The sequence below is a fragment of the Calypte anna genome, chromosome Z (genome assembly GCF_003957555.1).
Source record: "Calypte anna isolate BGI_N300 chromosome Z, bCalAnn1_v1.p, whole genome shotgun sequence".
Classification (NCBI taxonomy): domain Eukaryota; kingdom Metazoa; phylum Chordata; class Aves; order Apodiformes; family Trochilidae; genus Calypte; species Calypte anna.
The window spans coordinates 15,065,805-15,085,040 of record NC_044274.1 but is presented as its reverse complement, the minus strand read 5'-3'; the positions used below and the strand labels follow the sequence as shown (position 1 = coordinate 15,085,040).

Sequence of the window (19,236 nt, the reverse complement as noted above, 5' to 3'; positions counted from 1 at the left end):
GAAATAACACATCTACTGGGAAGTTTTTGAGAACAGGAAACTTTTTCCTATAAATTTCTGAACATTTAATGCAGATGTATACTGTGGGATATAAGATTATGTACCTTCATAGTTTAATAGTATTAAAGGGTGGGCTACTTCTGCATGGAAGAGGCCATACGACTGACCAAAACTATGGTCTGTTGAAAGTCCTGAATTCTAATGCAATTACAATGAATCTTTTAAAAAATATCAGTCTTAATAGTAAGATTTCCTATGATGGATATTTACTGCAGACTTTAATAACTTGTTCAGTAATTGTTCAGTAACTTAAGTAGTCCATTACTCCAAGTCTGAATTATGCAAAGTTCCAGCTACTGGAAAACTCTAGACTTTCATTCCCATGTAGATATCTGTTTATGGATCAGGCTGTTCTTTTGTACAACTGGTGAGTTTATTTTGGTGGTATGGTGGGGTTTTTTTGTTTTTTTGTTTTTTTGTTTAAACCCAGATGAAAGATACACTTGGAAATATTAATGTAAATGAAACTTTGACCAGGAGGTTTTTTGAATGTACATTAGTTTTCAGCATTATTGTAATGAAATAGTAGAAAACCACCTGAAATAGCCAACAACTGAATCTGGCCTTTGCTGAAGATGACACAGGTCAAAATCTCTCCTTAGTGGATCTACAGCAAGAGTTTTAACTGGGGTCTTCTTCATTTTTTCTACTAACATATGGACAACTATGTAACATATGGAAAGCCTCTATTTTTATATCTTTATAGATTTTATTTCTGTGCTTGTAGATAGATTAATGTTTACACGTTTGAGAGACTTATAAATGAATTTGCAGTAACTTCTTTTAATAGTGAAAATAGAAGTTCATACAAATCACTTAAAGGAGGAGGAATTTACCTGGGCTGTGGAAAGTCAGGGTCAGACCTATGTACTAAACTCTCGGCAGAAGGCTTTCATATCACACAGAATCACAGAATCACAGAATCACAGAATCACAGAATCACAGAATCCTAGGGGTTGGAAGAGACCTCGAAAGATCATCTAGTCCAACCCCCCCTGCCAGAGCAGGGCCACCTAGGGTACCTCGCATAGGAACGTGTCCAGGCGGGTTTTGAATGTCTCCAGTGAAGGAGACTCCATGACCCCCCTGGGCAGCCTGTTCCAGGGCTCTGTCACCCTTACAGTAAAAAAATTTTTCCGGATATTCAACTTGAACCTCCTATGCTCCAATTTACACCCATTACCCCTTGTCCTATCACTGGTCACCACTGAGAAGAGCCTAACTCCATCTCCCTGACACTCACCCCTTACATATTTGAAAACATTGATGAGGTCACCCCTCAGTCTCCTTTTCTCCAAACTAAAGAGACCCAGCTCCCTCAGCCTTTCCTCATAAGGGAGATGTTCCACTCCCTTAATCATCTTAGTAGCTCTGCGCTGGACTCTTTCAAGCACTTCCCTGTCCTTCTTGAACTGAGGGGCCCAGAACTGGACACAATACTCCAGGTGCGGCCTCACCAATGCAGAATAGAGGGGGAGGAGAACCTCTCTTGACCTACTAACCACACCCTTTCTAATGCACCCCAGGATGCCATTGGCCTTCTTGGCCACAAGGGCACATTGCTGGCTCATGGTCATCTTCTTGTCAACCAGGACCCCCAGGTCTCTTTCACCTACACTGCTCCCTAGCAGGTCAGCCCCCAACCTATACTGGGACATCTTGTTGTTCTTCCCCAAATGCAAGACTCTACACTTCCCCTTGTTGAATTTCATCATGTTTCTCCCTGCCCAACTCTCCAGCCTGTCTAAGTCTCTCTGAATGGCAGCACAGCCCTCTGGTGTGTCAGCCACTCCTCCCAGCTTAGTGTCATCAGCAAACTTGCTGAGGGTACATTCTATACCCTCATCCAAGTCATTGATGAAGATATTAAACAACACCGGTCCCAGCACCGACCCCTGAGGGACTCCACTAGTCACACACCTCCAACCAGATTCTGCCCCATTGACTACAACTCTCTGACTCCTTCCTCTCAACCAGTTCCTGATCCACCTCACTACCTGATCACCAAACCCATACTTGATCAACTTATCTACAAGGATGCTGTGAGAGACAGTGTCAAATGCTTTACTGAAATCAAGATAAACCACATCTACTGCTCTTCCATCATCTATCCACCTAGTAATTTCCTCATAGAAGGCTATGAGGTTAGTCAAACATGATTTACCCTTGATAAAACCATGCTGACTGCTCTTGATGACTCCCATGTCCTTGATATGCCTGGAGATAGTGACAAGAACAAGTTGTTCCATCACCTTTCCAGGGATGGAGGTGAGGCTGACCGGTCTATAGTTACCCGGGTCCTCCTTCTTGCCCTTTTTGTAGACTGGAGTGACATTTGCTATCCTCCAGTCCTCAGGCACCTCTCCTGTTACCCATGACTTACTGAAGATGATGGATTCATATGAGCATCCCAGGTTCTCTAGAGGACTCTAGCTACTTGAAGGTCATGCATTTTTCTATACTGGCATGGAAGGGATATGAAACCTGACATTTTCAGGTTTATTTTTGTTTATCAGAAACTGTTAAGCTAAACTGCTTGATCATATAGAGTGCCTTCTTGGTTTCTGATCTTTAATCATAGAATAATAGTCCACCACCCCTCTGTGATCATCACAGACATCTTCAACTACATCAGAGTTGAAGATGCTTCATGCATCAGAGCTTCATGCAACTTGACTTTGAATGTTTTCAAGGTTGGGGTATCTACCACCTGTCTGGGTAACCTGTTCTAGTGTTTCACCACCCTTATAATAAAAAAACCATCTTCCCTATATCTAGTCTAAATCTACCCTATTTTTGTTTAAAACTATGACCCCTTGTCCTATTACAAAGTCTGATAAAAAGTCTAGCCTCATCTTTCTTATAGACCCCCTTTAATTACTGAAAAGCTGTGATAAAGTATCCCTGAGCCTTCTCTTCTCTAGGCTGAAAAACCCCAACTCTCTCAGCTTTACCTCATAGGAGAGGTGCTCTATTCCTCTGATCATTTCTGTAGTCCTCTTCTACACGTGTTCCAACAGGTTCATACCTTTCCTGTGCTGAGGGCCCCAGAACTGGACCCAGTATTCCAGGTCAGATGTTAGAGGGCCAGAAGCAGAGAATCACAAAATGTTAGGAGTTTGAAGGGACTTCTGGAGATCATCTAGTCCAGGGCAGGGCAGGCTGACCTAGAGCACGTTGCACAAGATGATACCCAGGTAGATTGTAAAAGTCTCTGAAGATGGAGACTCCATGACCTCTCCTGGCAGCCTGTTCCAGTGCTCTGCTGCCCTCACAATAAAGAAGTTCCTTCTCAGGTTTAGAGGAACTTCCAGTGTTCAAGTTTGTGCCCATTATCTCTAGTTCTTTCACTAAGCACTACTGAAAAAAGACAAGCCCCTCCTCCTGACATCCAGACTTTAAGTGTTTATAAGCATATATGTGCAATCACTTCCCTTGGCCTGCTGATCATGTTTCTTTTGATGCAGCCCAGGACACAGTTGTCTTTCTGGGTGGTGAGCACCCATTTCTGGCTCATGTAAAACTTTTCATCCACCATCTCCCCCAAGTCCTTCTTGAAAGGGCTGCTCTCAATCCCTTCATCACCCAGCCTGTTTTGGTATCAGAGGTTGTTCTGGCACAGGCTGACGACCTTGTACGTGGCCTTGTTGAACACCATAAGCTTCACATGGTGTCATGTCCTGTGACCCAGTTCACATAACAGCCAAAGGAGATTCCATCTCCCAGGCCACCATTTCCTTTTTAGGGAGAAGTTACCCTTGGGCCAGCCAGTGGGGGATGGCTGGTATCAGTGAATCTCCCAAAGCCCACCAGTGCAGCCCCTCATTTTCTAGACATGTTTTGATTAGTAAGCATGGTTGAGACATAGCAGATAGAACAACCAGAGGAGACCTCTGCCCACCTCTCTCCCCAGTCCTTATCTCTTTCATATGCAGGCTGTAGGCCATATACAGACACTTACCACTGTCTCCTTCCTCTCCATGGATCCCTTTGGAAATGATAATGAGTATTTGCTAATGAGGTTTGGGGGTCTGCAAACATGGATTGGCATCTCCTCCCTGTGGACCAGTTCTGTTGGAATGCAAAGTGATGGGGCTATTACAGCAATTGCCTCATCTGGTCCCTTACACCTGGGACCACTTGTCAAGCTTGTCCAGGTCCCTCTGGATAGCATCTCATCCCTCAGAGATGTCAACTGCACTGATCAGCTTAGTGTCTCTGGCAAATTTGCTGAGGGTGCACTTGAGCCCACTATCAATGTCACTGATCAAGATACTAACCAGGCAAAGGTTGTTAAAGTGGGACTGGAATATTTTCTAATACATTTCATCATAAAGAACTTTACTATTTTCTGCCCATTCTGCTCTGTGTTGTTATTTTCATATACTAGTTTCTTCACTTACTTGTCATTGAACTCTCATGCTGTAACATCAAAGGACTTCTGAAGGCTTTGTATAAGAATGAGTGTCCATTCCCTTAACCTGTGTTCCTAGTATTTCTGACAGCAGTTAATTGAGTTGGACTTCTTGAACTACAGTTAAAAACTAAGAGCTCAAAAATAGGAGGATATCTCCATCCTTTTTTTTTTTTTTTCTTTTGTCAAGCAGGGACAGATACATTTTTGTGGCAACACTACTCTTAAGCAGAATTATAATACTTGGGATGAAAAATTAATTAATCAGCATGTTCAGATTAAATCCTGCTTGGTTAGAAAATTTACAGTTAAAACTACTTCTTTAACACTAGTCCAGCTCAACTTGTGTTTGGCTGCTTTTTGTCAATGAAGTAGTTTACAGAACAAACCCAAACTTGAGTACTCATGCTTGACTTACATCAGGCTTTGTTTGGGAATAATCATCTCTGGTATACTAACATTTCGTATTAATACCTGGTACTCATGGATCAAGCTTGATACAGGCAGCAGTGTTTGCTACTATAATTAAACATGTACCTAGGAATTATTTGAGACTTTGGAATCCTATTTCCTGAGATTGTTCTACAAGTGAGGGTTTCCAACACTGTTCATGCCTCAGGGATTTAACATAGAAATTACTGCATTTGACAACTGTAAGGTAAATTGCTAACGAAAGAACCCAATTGCTAATAATAACAGCTCTTAAGGTACTTTTACTAGTGGAAAATGTAAATGTGAAATGCATGTCAAACAGAAATTAATATTCAACATGCAAATGCATGCTAAAACCAGCTAAGGTTTTAGAATCAATATTTGCCAAAATGGCCTGCAATTTTATGTGTCAAAACTGAAAAGATTGAGGAGCAGAACCTGAATTGCCTGTAAATCCTAAAAATTATCTTGCCACAGTTTATTTTAGGAGTTAAATATAATCTGGATATCTTTGCAGACTTTATTTATGTTGTTCTTATTCTCATTGCAACAGAAAGCTGAAAGCCCTTAGGTTATTTTCTAGTGTGCACATGAGAGCACTGAAATGAGCAGTGCAGTGCAGAACTCAGAGCAGAGGTTCAGTTTGTGTGTTATGTTGCTCAGTTCTGGATGGAAGAACTATCTAGATGCATCCTTGCATCTTTTAAGTCAAGTGACCTTGGAAGCAGAACTGGAGTTAAGCTGACCTACTGGCAGCAAATTTCAGCAGAAGAACCTGTGTCTAGATCAGCGGCAAACTGTTTTGTAATGAGTCTTTATTATCTGCCAGTTGGTCACTGGCTTCAATTTTCTGCCCTCCTTTTGCTTTTGATCTCTTTTTGAAAGCATTGTGCCTTCCATTCACCTTGTCACTTTATAAATCTCTTTGCTCAGTAGGTTCTATTCCTCTACTTTCTCTTTAGTTAAATTAGTTTTGAATTTTCTATTTGTTTTCTTTTCCTCTCAGATTAAGAGCCTGACACTTGACCTCAATTTGATCTTTGGTTTAGTTTTAGTTTTAGCAGACTGGTAAGTTGTGAAAGTTCATAACATGGAGTTAGTACCCAAAATACTCACCAAATTAGTTACAAACGATGGTTATAGCCTAGAGCCTCTCTGCTGAAAACTTTGGTTGTCTTATCAGTTGATAGTGTGTTTTTTATGGCAGGAATTCTTTTGCTTCCTCTTTGGTAGGTGCTCAAGAAAGTCCTAATTGCCATTGGGTTGCTATATGCTCCCACAAGGTAAAGGAGTAGGGATAGTTGTTCTCAAGGCTCTTGAAAATTCCATCACTAATTTGTTCATGGTTAAAGCAGCATGATACAGAGGATTAGTCAGTTATTATGGTGTATCTGAGGACATACTCTTTGGTCCTCTGCTTTCTTCACTTAACTGCCTACGAAGGTGCTAAGGCTCCCCTTTTCTTGTTTCTAGAACTCCAATTTCATTAGAGTCCATAAAGTCATTTCGGTTGCAAACTTCACAATGAAACAGTCAGATCTGCAGCTCTCAGATGTCTTTCTAAAAGCACTTAACCACCTGCCTCTGGAGTACAACTATGTTTTATACAGCCGAATATTTGATGACTTTGGCACTCATTACTACACCTCTGGGAAGATGGGTGGTTCCTATGACATTCTTTATCAGTACAGCTCTGAGGAACTGAAGAACTCGGGTATGTAATCTTTAAAAATAAAAGATCATTACTTGTATACCAGCTTTTCTTATTATTGCTTTAAGTCTTACACCACACAGTAAGTTCTCCAACAGAAAAAAAATCATTTAGATTTGCATAGACCCAGAAATTACTCACACTGCCTAGATACACAGCAAAAAGTTTTTCTATACAATCTCACTTGGTAAATGTCATTGTGCTCAAGGAAACCTCTTTTAGACTTTTAGGTCAAGACCATGGATGCAGTCACTAAAGTTGTTTGGTATTGATTAAATAGTATTCTAGAAATATTCCCATGACTGCCAGACTGTAAAAATGGAAAAAAAAGAAAAAAAAAAAAAAAAAAGTGGAAATCTAAAGTTAAAAACCATAAACCTTAATGCCAGTCCTTTATCTTATGTGGATATAGGAGACTACTTATAGGGGATGGTAAGAGTGACTCAGTCCAGTGACATTTGTATTCAGAGAAGCAGGTGTCTGCAGTAGTGAAGTCTCCAGTGTCAGGTGAAGAACAGGGAGACTTGTTATGGTTTGCCTTGATGTGGGAGCCTGGCTGTTGTAGCATAATGTGAATATAGTGTTGAAAATTCTCTGTGTTTTTCCCAGGACTGTCAGTGGATGAATCAACAGAGTGCATCCGAACAGAAACAACAAAACGTGTGTTATTCATGAAGAAAAAGAAAGTCAGCACCAGATGCACTACAAACAAGATGACTGTGAAACACGAAGGTGACCATGAAAAGAAAAGAGCCCATGTCTTACTGCTTACCTTGAGAGATACCATTGCCCTTACCTAGGTGCCTCAGGTTACTTTCTGGGTTTGTTGAATTACAAATGGTCTTCCACCACTGTCAGAGGAGCCAATGTTTTGCTGTTTGTCTTTGAAGCAAGCACCGAAAATATCATCTTACTTTCAAAAGAAGTTATGGTCTAGGAGCACTCTTCCACTGTTCTGGAGAACCATTTTTTGGGGTCCTGTGGCACTGGCTCTTCCATTCAGTTACGGATCTAGCAAACACTCCCCATGGGTCCAGGGGTAGTCATGGCAAACTGGGAAATGAGCACAACTTAAAACATGTGATCATGACTGTGCCTCTGAATTTCTCTAAGGGTTTCTCAGGGCTTATTGAGAGAGTTGATCAGATATGACACACTCCCTGACCTTTATTTCCTATCTTCCTCATGCCAAGCAGACATCTTGGTGCAGCACTTCCCTGGCACTGCCAGAAACGTGTCTTAGGAACTGCAAGATATTGGTACATTTCCTGCTGCTTCACTAACACAGAGTTGTCATCACCTCCATCATGTTTTTTGTCCTCATTTTATGGTCAACGTCCATTTCTGAGGTGTTTACACCTAGCACTAAAGATCTTGCCTTGTAGTTTGTTCTTCTAGAGGAGTGTGCTATATCCCCTGCATTTTCCAAAATTGTCTAGTGTAGTCTTGAATATCTCCATGGCTATGGTCTTAGACACTTTCATTTGGAATACTATAACAGGCTTTTGGAATAGCAGGGAGTGTTTTTCTATGCTTAGGCTTCATTCTTCCAAGGGCAACCTCAGAAACTTGATTTTAGTGTATTCTTTTGTAAACTCTTACAAGTCTTCTTAGAACTCTGTAGTTATATACACTGGTTTTGGAGGCCTTTTTCTGATGATACTGTGACTAAATCCCTTTTCAGGTTCTATTTTGGAGTCAGCAGAAAAGTCAATCTCCCTGGTAAGAGGAGGTAGGTCAGAGTATGCAGCAGCTCTGGCCTGGGAGAAAAAGAGGGCTTTTCCAGGACACACAGTCTTCACAAACTGGCTGGAATCAATGAAGGACAATCCTGTGGTGATTGATTTTGAGGTAATGGAACAACAAAACATTGAGATAGTAAAGCCCTCACCAGTTATCAGCTGTTTTAGAGAGCTCTACTGGGATTGTGATGGTGCCGTGTGTGATACGAACACACATATGTACGGGCAGAACATAAACATTCAAAATATTTATTAGAATTACTTCATGTGCATGTCAATTTGTAAGCCACACTAGGTTTGCATCCTCTCTGGACAGTAAGAGGGAGGAACATGAGTGAATAGCTCCAGCACCTGCAGGAACTGAGGCATGGGCAGAGGTTAGTTTCTGTGCAAGAAAGGATTTCACGGTGCTGACAACGTCTTTTTTTCCCTTTTCAAGCCTGTGCTGCAAGGTATGAGACTTAGCTAAACTGAAACAATGCTTCAGTCTTCTGACATCTCTATTCTGCTCATGTAAGGCAGTGCCCAGTGCTGTTTGAATGTAGTGAGGTGCCTGGGTCCTCTGCTGGCACAGCAGCTGCTTGCTGGCAGTGGCAAAGCCCTGGAGGCAAATAGCAAAACCTGCCTGTATGCAACATGTGCTGAGCTCCTGAAGGCAATATAGGAAAGTCTCATACGGCAGGGATCATGTATAAACAAAGCCCCCATCATCTATGGTGTCCTGAATTTTTAGAGGTGGTGTCCAATCTGGTTGTCTTTCCAATGCTTCATAGAGCCCTAAATTGGGGGGGAAAAAAGCAGTATAAGCAGGGTAATATAGATGTACAGCACTGTCATGGTCCTTTAAAGCACCCACAACTTCCAAGTTACCTGGCTTCTGCATGATATGACTTCATCTGTTGGCTCCAGTGCCTTTGAAATGCTGCAGCTACCCAGAGAAGGACCCTGCTGTGCCTCTGTAACTGCTTACTGAATGTCTAACAGGTGTCGCCTATTGTGGACCTGGTGAAGAATGTGCCATGTGCTGTGACCAAGCGTGGCAACCTGAGGAGAGCCCTGAGGGAATACGCAGGCAGGTTTGACCCTTGCCAGTGTGTCCCGTGCCCCAACAATGGCAAACCTGTGCTTTCTGGGACAGAGTGCCTCTGCCTGTGCCAGGATGGCACTTACGGCAAAAACTGCGAGACACGAGCTCCTGGTTACAAATCAGGTACATGGGGTGACACTGCCATGATGCAAATATGTCCTTCAGCTATCTTATTTGATCGAATTTGAGTCTGACATAACCTTCCCTTACTAAATCCATAGCACATCTCAACACATGGTGATGCTCAGAAAGTATAAACATAAAGGTAGGATTAAAAATAAAAAATCAAACTGAATAGGTATGGCTCAAAAGAAATTTTAAGACACAGTAAATGTTTCCTTGGCTACCTAATTCAGATAACAGGAAATCAGCTTTTCTGCAATAAGGATGAGGTTGAGATCAAAGATAATTGATGCAAAAATTAAGAAACCCATTCCTTTGCTCCCTCCATCATGCTATGCTTAAGACTAAATGGCTAATGGAGATAAGAATTGTTGACTACAACATGGAAGGAAAACTCAGTTATCTCAAGGAAAGAGAACATAATCATCATTCTGAAGAACTTAAAGGTTTATGCAAATAGGGTTTTGAATGAAATTAGTGGTAGTGCCATAGTTATTAGAAATAGAAGAGACTTGCGGTATTATATTTATTATTACATATATTTATATTCCAGGATCAAGAGGGGACAAAAGGAAAAATCACTAAGGCAGCTACAGGTCTCCTTGACCTCAATAAATATTTTGAGAGAAACAATGAAACATATGCAGATAAAGAAGAATGTAGAAAGTACATTGCATTCAGAAAATAAAGGTTATGAAAATAAAGTTTTATATAACTTCATGGTGACACAGATTAAATATCCCAAGGGTTAATACAAGACAGTAGTGTTTTAATATAACTTGCAGGGGATGTAGATCCAGGGTTTAGAGGTCAGATTTATTTGAATAACTCATTAAATACTGAGCTAGCTAAAATTACTGTCATCACAATGAAAACTCAGCCATCTGTGTGTTCAATAAAGGTAGAAAATAAGCTGCTTCTGGTTTTAAATGTTAAAATCAAAACTAGAAAGAAAGATACATTTTAAGTTTTCTTGAAGCAGATAGAATTTGGCTGATCATCTCTTTGGAAAACTTTCTAGAGACAATCTACTCCTTTAACAGTAACAATTTAAAATCATCTGAAAATGGCTCTTATGAATTTATTGGCATCACTCTCATATGTGACCCCAAGAGTAATGCTATATATGGTACATGTTTATCAAAAAGATGGGGTTTCTATTTCTTTCAGTTGCTGTAGATGGTCGCTGGGGTTGCTGGTCTGAATGGAGTTCCTGTGATGCTTCCTTCAAAACGAGAAGGACCCGTAAATGTGATAATCCTGCTCCAATGAACGGTGGGAAGCCCTGCGAAGGTGAATGGAAAGAAGAAGAGGACTGTTATGTCTCTGTGTTCACTGACAGGTGAGAAAATGGTAAATCAGAAGACCTCCATAGTCATGGGGCACAGTTAAGGAGCCCAGCGGTATAAGTCTGTATCTCCCAATGAAAAATAACAAATAACTCTCTTGTCTGAAGTTCTGTGGTGAGGCTCAGAAAAGGGAATATCTGCAAATCTTCACAACTTGCTTCAAGTTTGGATCTATTCATTGTTTATTCATAGAAAATGGCTGACAAATTACATACTAACATATCCCTGTAGATCTCTTACACTTCTTTGCAGAGTTTCTAGTCCAAAGTCATGAAGAATTTATCTGTTCCTGTTCATGGGAGATCACAGATTCTGTTTTTTTAATATCAGATCCTCTTCACTTAGAGATTTAGGGCTGAACTCAATTTCAGAGAGGATTTGACTGAAACTTCCAAGCTTTTCGTATACCTGCTTTATCTGATGTACAGTTTTGCATGGCTGCAATTTAAAATCATAATGCCAACCCCAGACTGGCTCAGTTTCTTGCACATTCAAGAGCAAGGCTTTTTACGGATTCGGTTTTTCCACTAACCAAAGGCTGAAACAGGATTTTCATCATCCCTGATGTAAGGACTACAGAGAAAGTTCTGGAGTGGGTGGGAGAGGATTAAAATTAATGGGCTCTGCAGTTCTTTGCTACTCATCTCAGTTGGACATCCAGGCTGTAAAGCTCCATGCTCACAGAGACCAGCTTCTTTTAACCACTGCCTGATGGCAACAGGTGGGTTTTGACTATGCTGTCTTAAACCCACCCAAATCACTTATAACTTCCTCCATATGCTGTTCTTTGCCTCTCTTTCTTACTCCATAAAAATAACTAATGAGTTACTAGAAAATGAATTGCAGCCCTATATCTATCACTTTTTTAGTGATCTCTCAATCTACTTCCTATCAAGACCTGCAGCTTCTGATATCTGCCACCTTTTATTTAACGGAATAATGTTTTTTCACCATGGGTAGAGGATGGGAGGGGAACAGGGAATATCTTGATGCATTCCTCTCCAAAGTTTCAGACCTTCAGGTGCCATTGGTGACAACAATATTTAAGATACATTCTTCCCAACAAATTATTACTTTTCAGAGGTGCTCCTTGTATAAATGATGATGAAGCCAGAAGAGAAGAGGATGTCTTGATTGATGAACCTGAGACTGGATGCTCAGTGCCAGAGGCACCAGAAAATGGCTTTATCAGGGTGAGCATGAAAAATGAGTGATGCAGAGGAAAAGTGTAGTAGTTGCAGAGCTGCAAAAGTTTTCAGCTTCTTTGCAATGCATTCCTGATACCTTGTCTAGCTACTGTTCTAGTGAGCATGTTGCTGTGTATGTGGCAAGCTATGGGACTCTAGTCCACTAAAGAAAGCAAAGAGAAGGTAAAATCCATTTAAACAATGTTTCTTGTATCCTTGTTTTATAACTATGACATCAATTAGTGCATCTGGACAATTATTTTATAAATGAGTACTCACATATAATATATAAATAAAAATATAAATGGGTATATTTCCTCCTCATTTTTCAGAGGAGGAAAAACATGCATTCATTAGATCATATAACTTTTTTCATTGTTTTTTTTGACAATGTCCAGCCTTGTTACCACAGATTTTTGAGGGTCTTCTTGGTTTCTTTTTATATAGAACGAAAAGAGCCACTATGCTGTTGGGGAAGAAGCTGAAATTGCCTGTGTGAGTGGTCATGTCCTCAGTGGCTATCAATTCCTTCGGTGCCTGCCAGATCAAAGCTGGATGCAGCAGCCTGTTGAATGTCAAGGTAAGAAAGAGAAAATTAATTTAGCCCAGCAAGGAAACAGAAGTGAAAGAAAAAGAGGCAAAATACATTTCAACACAGGTTTTAACAAAAGAGTCTGTAATGATGTCTGAAAAGATAACATTTTAAGAAGGAATTTCATGTAGAGATGAGTCTACTACCCACTGAGTCACTACATCATCCCTTTTTCAACTCAGAAGTGTTGTTATTATGTGCTTTGTAAGGATATTGAAATATGCAGTGATTTAGAAAACCTTCAGAGGGATGCAGTGAGGTCCTTCTCTTGTCTAGTTTTCAATATCACTAGTAGAAGGACTCAGCTTTTGTTTCCAGACTTACATAGACATCTTTAAGTTGATGACAGTTATGCTAAAGAAAGCATTCTGAAAGCAATTTATCTATCAGTTTTTTATATTAGAGTGTCCCTAACCTTGTTGGAATAAGTCTTGAAAATCTACACAATAAATCAATGCCTTGAAGAATTTCTAGTGCAACTGAGATCAGAAAGATCAGAACTGGACTGAGTTTGCTAACAGGAGAGATTCTCAAAGTTTTAAAATCACCACAGAATAGTTTGTTTTGGAAGAGACCTTAAAGATCGTCTAGCTCCAAGGCCACTTCATGGACAGGGACATCTTTTACTTGACCAGGTTGTTAAAAGCCTGGCCTTCAGCACTTTCAGGGATGGGTTTTCTAGACCTTAGTGTGAGTTCACTGACTTAGTGTTCATTTTATTAAAAAAAAAAAATTACCTGAATACACTTCTGACTTTTCTATTGTCATTAATTTTAATTGTTTTCTTAGTAACAGTTTTGTTAATAGCTTCATTTACAAAAGAAAAATTTTTAAACTGTAAAATTAAATTACTCACGCTACCATACATTAGATAGTCACTGCAAGTACTTAGTTATTGATTGAAATTTTTAAAAAACTACAGCAGTGTGCTGAATATTTTCTGACATAATTATGTTACATATTTATTTGCTTTGAATGTCAGTCATTGTGTGTCTTCATGGCTTTTCAGATAAAGCCATCTTGCTGTAAATATCCACAGACCATAAAACCAACAAGAATTATACTTGTTTATTACAGCATCGACATGCCTCAGGCCACCAGCATCTGACAGTGTTACAATTTCCCCATTTAAGCAACATTACAACCTTGGTGAAACTGTGAAGCTGAGCTGTCCTGATGGGTTTATAGTCACTGGTCAAACACAGTATACCTGTGGGAAAGACCTGTCCTGGACACCTCCTATTTTGAGAACTATTATCTGTGATAAAGGTTAGTATGCCTGCAGATGCTTCATTGTTTCTATACTGCTGGTACGAACAGCACAGTTTATTTTAACTAGCTAGAAGTAGGAGGCAGATGACTGATATTAGTACATTTTGAGACATATTCATTAATTTTGGTTTTATATTGTGCCTACAATAGTGGCATATAATTTCAGGCCCAAACTTCTGCATCAAGTTCAGAATTTTTGGATGTAATGTACAGCATGCTTTAATTTTGTTCTCTTAAAAAAAAAAATCAAATCAAATCAAAACAAACAAACACAAAACCACAACTAAACAAAACCACAAACAAAATAAACCAAACCAACCCAAACCTCGAGTGTATTAACAAGGCTTTATGAAAGTAAAGAAGGAGAATGCATTCTGCTGAAATTTCAGTTACTCTTGTTTTGCAGGATTTTCCAGTGATTCCTGGGAAGACTAATGCATACTTGCAGAATCCACAGCAGCTTTTTAAGAGGGAAACACAGAATAAATAGAAATAAATCCTTTTTAGGCTTTTTTGTCCACTTTTTTACTCGTTACAATAACTCTCACTCTTTTGTTTCAGATGAGCAAACTAAAATTAGAGGATTTTGCAATCCAGGACAAAAGCAGGTTGGATCTCAGTGTGTTTGTATGTCTCCAAAAGAAGATTGCAGGTAAATTAAGTACTTCCATTAGAAAAAGAATAGTAAGAATTTCTCCTCTGGTAGAACAAATGTCCATTGTGACATAAAACAGGAAGAGTACTCAAAGACAAGGGTAATTCCAGATTACCGTCCATTTGGATAGCATCCAGCTATGCCTCTGTATCCAAATGACAGTCCTGTTAATAGCCTATGAAATATATGAACAAAGACATTAGTAAAATGGCACACCAAGGCATATCCTTCTAATCTAGAGTACCATATGCAAATGCAGATCTCAACTCTTCCTCTTCACAGAATCACAGAATTATCTGAGCTGGAAGGTTCCTCTAGAGGTCATCTGGTACAGCTCTCCCCCTAAAGCAGGATCACCTGGAGCGCATTACACAGGACTGTATCCAGGGGTTTTTGTGTCACTGTCCATGCTGACTTCTTCCAGTGACATTCTTTGCTTTCACATGTTTTTGTCATGATGTCCAGAATTATTTTTTCCAGCACCTTGCCAGGGACAGAGGTGAGACTAACCAGTCTGTATTTCCCTGGACCCTCCTTTTTGCCTTTGTGACAGTAGCCCTCCTCCAGTCTTCAGGCACCTCTCCTGTTCCCCACAACCTCTCAAAGATGATGGAGAGTGGTCCAGTAGTAATATTTACCAGCTCTCTCAGGACTTGTGGATGAATCCCATCAGGGTCCCTGGATTATGGACATCCAGTGTGTGTGAGATTGACCTTTTTCAAATTAACATTCTGCAAAACACACTGTTTCAGTCCCCAGAGCTTATAAAAATATGTAAGAACCGGATTTACTGTCTCTTTGCTCAACCTGACCTGCACAGATCATTGAGCCTTCAAGTCTAAGGTTTCAAGTAGAGGTCTGTCTTTCAGGATTTTTAGTAAATGACTGGCCAAGGTGGAAATGTGGCATGGGACTGGAGACCATAGAATCATAGAATGATTAGGGTTGGGAAGGTCCTTAGAGATCATCTTTTTCCAACCCCACTGCTTGGGCAGGGACACCTTCCACTGGACCAGGTGGCTCAAGGCCCCATCAACCTGGCCTTGAACATTCACCCCCTCACCTTGAACACTTCCAGGGAGGGGGCATCTACAATTTCCTTGGACAACCTGTGCTAGTGTCACACCACCCTCAAATTAAATAATATCTACCTAATGTCTAATCCAAATCACATATCTTCAAGTTTTACACCATTTTCCCTTGTCCTCTCACTACACACCCATGTAAAAAACCCTACCCCAGATTTTCTGTAGGCCCCCTTCAGATATTGGAAGGTTGCTCTAAGGTTGGCATAGATAAGAAGAGAGTATGGATTGAACATGAACTGGGCTGAGTTCAACACATTCTACCACAGGACTCCTATGTGGCCACAGGATAGTTCCCTGGCATGGAATTAATCTCATTCATGTCACTGCCCAAACAACCAGGTACCTTTTCTCTCTCAAGACTCATGTGGTCAAAAGAGAAGCATGTTCAGAGAGTGATAGATATTGCCAAACGTAGATAGGCCCTCTGCAAACTAGTGAGACTTTGTTGACTAAAGCTGTAAGTTTAACTCAGGAGTCTAAAAAAGGTAAGATGTATTGCTCCTTCCCTATGGCATATGACTAAGCTCCACAAAATTACACTTCTTGGAAATGCCTGCACTTTCTGAGACCAAACCCACTCAGGAAGCAAGATCAATACAGAAAGAAGCTACCATCAGTATGACTGAGTTTGCCTGTCATTGGTCCCAAACCAGCCTCAGAGGCAGTCTTCAATACACAGCTACAGGGCTGCATTAACTCTGACAAGTCACCCCAAAGCCTGTGGGAATTTTCCACATCTCACAGAGGTAACAGTATCTCCAGTTTTCTTGTGTAAGTGCTTGTCCTACACCTCCCATCTGGCAGATGGGGCCAAAGTTTCCTCATCTCACAGCATTATGCTGCATCAGGTCCAGGTCCTGCAGTAGGTAGGACAGCTTGAGGTCTTTAGGAAGATATCCACTCTGGACATGACTTTGCTGCATTTCATCTGATGCTGGTGGAGCATTTAAAAGCATGGATTTGCTCCACAGATTGCTAAAATAATTTTTCTTTTTCCCATGGGGCAGCTACTATTCAGAAGACATCTGTGTGCTAGATGCTATTTCTGAGAAGAATGTGACCAAGTCCAGCTGTCAGTATTCATCTGAAATGTGCCTCGGAGAGCAGTCATTTCATTTCTTGCATGCTGGCTCTTGCCATGGTGATTCCATCCTGGAGTGGTCCCTTGAAAGAGCAAAGCTGTCTACAAATAGCTTGAATAAAGTGCCCTGTGGCTATGACATCTGCTATGACTGGGAGGAGTGTCCAGGTATGGCTTCTAAAGGGTGAGATTTACCCATCACTTTGGATCTAAAAATAAAATGTGTTGACTCTTTCACTGCTCCAGGGATGGGATTTACAGACACTGTAGTCCATCTGAGCAATTTATGTCAGGAGGAGTGCAGAAGTGTGGTCAGTCACGTGTCTCTGCTACCAAGCATTACACTCAGATGTGTGCCTCTTCCCTTAGGTGCAAGTGCAGAAGTGTTGACACATCCCATTAGTAAGGTATGAAAGGAACTAGAAACCAAGTGAACTTTTTACGGAAAATTAACATTTGAATCTTTAATCACAGAAACATAGGCAGCAATGTTATCATCCATTCCCTGTGGGTCTACTATAACCCCTAGTTTGTACTTCAGGAGCTAATTTGGGCCACAGCCTCTATAGCATATAATTAAATTAGGAAATTAAATCATGACAGGAGATAAAAAGCAAGACCGGAGTCATCAGGTTTAGTGGGATTTTAATGGTAAAATTTGCAAATACCCATATGTGAAAACTGTTTTTATTGAGAGTTTTAATGAATTAGCTAAGCTGGTGAAATCCCTGAGAGGATTATTTTATGAACACTATTGTGCAGCTGAGCTGTTTACTGTGTAACTTGGTGATAAGAGCAGTGGGTTTTACTGTAAATGTCCGAAGTGCTGGCTGGCTCAGTGAACATCGAGTGCTTGCCAGGAAAATTCTGAGTAGCTGCCACATTCATTCCTCCATTTCCTGCTGAGCCAAAATGATACCTATCACACCTTCTCTGCTTATGATAAATAAAGTAATCTGCAGCAATGCTAAAAGCCTGTTTTGAAGATGCAAGATTTCTGAAGCACAGGTTTTGAAGTAGGTGGCTGTAAAATGGCCACAAGAGATGTCGTTCTTTGTGGGGTTGAAGCATAGGGCATAAGCAGGTGTGGTCATCAAGGCACATGCTGTACTGGAGACTCTAGGCACCTTAGACTCCTGGGAAGGTCATTGTAATTATAAAAAATTAAATAAATACCAGGCTTATTAATTCCAGAACCTCTAAGAGCTCTAGAGCTGCTCCTGCTGTGGAAGTGGCTTAAAGCTGGATTCTGTGACAGTGTTTTCCTCTCAAAAGCCTACACAGGACGCCGGTTCAGTGAGGAAAAACAAGACAGAGAGGAGAAAAATACAGTAAATGAAATAAATTTTCATTGTGGTGCTCAAGATTTTTGAATTGGATTTTACTCCTTTCCATCTGCACTAATATCCTCTTTCTCATGAGTGTGCATAAACATTTAGGAAATGGAAGTTTTGTTTTTCCTGGGAACACGTAATTGCTATAAGCACAGGGACAAAAGATACTGCAGTAGCATGTGAAAGCAGTTAAACACAGGAAAACACACATTTTTTTATGTTTTAAGAAAAGGAAAGCAGAAACATTGTTTCCTGCCTGGGGAATTTCAGGGAAGAAAGAGCATAAAGAGACACAGTCTGATTAGATCAGAAATGGGTAATGAAATAACTGGCAGAACTGAGCTTTACAACAGGCTAACAGCAGGTAGCTTAGCATTCATAAACAGAGTTTTAATGAAATAGGAGCTGACACAATATGGACCTTAAGACTCCATTTCACATAAATGCTGTGTGCAAGGATAATTGGGAACAGTAAGTCAAATTAATACCTTTTTGTTTAGAAGAAAGGTCAAGGAAAGCCAACGGATAAAAATAGTTAGATATTTGATTTTGGTTTCTTTATGGGTCACAGGAGCAAAACCTGATATTTAAAGCTGCTTTTGTAACTATTCCTAATATCCTACCATCCAGTGTATGTGCTTTAGGCTTTTTATAACTAATGCATCACTAAACTCCAATACTGTTTCCCTGTTGGACTTTGAAATGTTGTCAAACTATAAAATACATTTTTAGCCATGACATTTGCAGCTAAAACTCCAACATGTTCATTTCCAGAGACACAGACCAAGTGTTCCTGCCTGATGCCTTACCAGTGCCCCAAAGAAGAGAGCCCCCTTTACTGCATCCAAATGGAATCAACAGGGAGGAGGAGGAGAGTCAGCCACTGCATGCTGGCAGCCATGAAGTGTGCTGGCATCAAACTGGAGGTGATGGAGCATGGGAGCTGCCTGGCATAACCTGCCAGCTCTCCTGGAAGCTACTACAATCATCCCACCACTTGGAGGCTAAGACACCCTGGAGAAAACTTGACTGATTATGAAAGCACAAGCAGACGAAAACCAGGATAAAAATAAATAAATAAATAAAGTTCACACAAAGTATTTTTGGGA

General features: G+C 40.5%; 1 protein-coding gene across 6 annotated transcripts in view; it reads left to right on the top strand.

Moving 5' to 3' along the window:
• The window catches only part of C6 (complement C6), a 28,097-nt gene extending 8,861 nt beyond the window's left edge, over positions 1 to 19,236 (top strand). For all 6 annotated transcript variants that reach the window (XM_030467100.1, XM_030467099.1, XM_030467101.1 and 3 more), the window contains 11 exons: positions 6,380 to 6,620; positions 7,227 to 7,349; positions 8,302 to 8,468; positions 9,344 to 9,569; positions 10,740 to 10,911; positions 12,000 to 12,111; positions 12,553 to 12,685; positions 13,775 to 13,966; positions 14,531 to 14,621; positions 16,720 to 16,961; positions 18,902 to 19,236. In XM_030467100.1, coding sequence (XP_030322960.1) covers positions 6,380 to 6,620; positions 7,227 to 7,349; positions 8,302 to 8,468; positions 9,344 to 9,569; positions 10,740 to 10,911; positions 12,000 to 12,111; positions 12,553 to 12,685; positions 13,775 to 13,966; positions 14,531 to 14,621; positions 16,720 to 16,961; positions 18,902 to 19,083 — 1,881 coding nt within the window. In that variant the 3' untranslated portion in view covers positions 19,084 to 19,236. The remainder of the gene's footprint in view (positions 1 to 6,379; positions 6,621 to 7,226; positions 7,350 to 8,301; positions 8,469 to 9,343; positions 9,570 to 10,739; positions 10,912 to 11,999; positions 12,112 to 12,552; positions 12,686 to 13,774; positions 13,967 to 14,530; positions 14,622 to 16,719; positions 16,962 to 18,901) is intronic.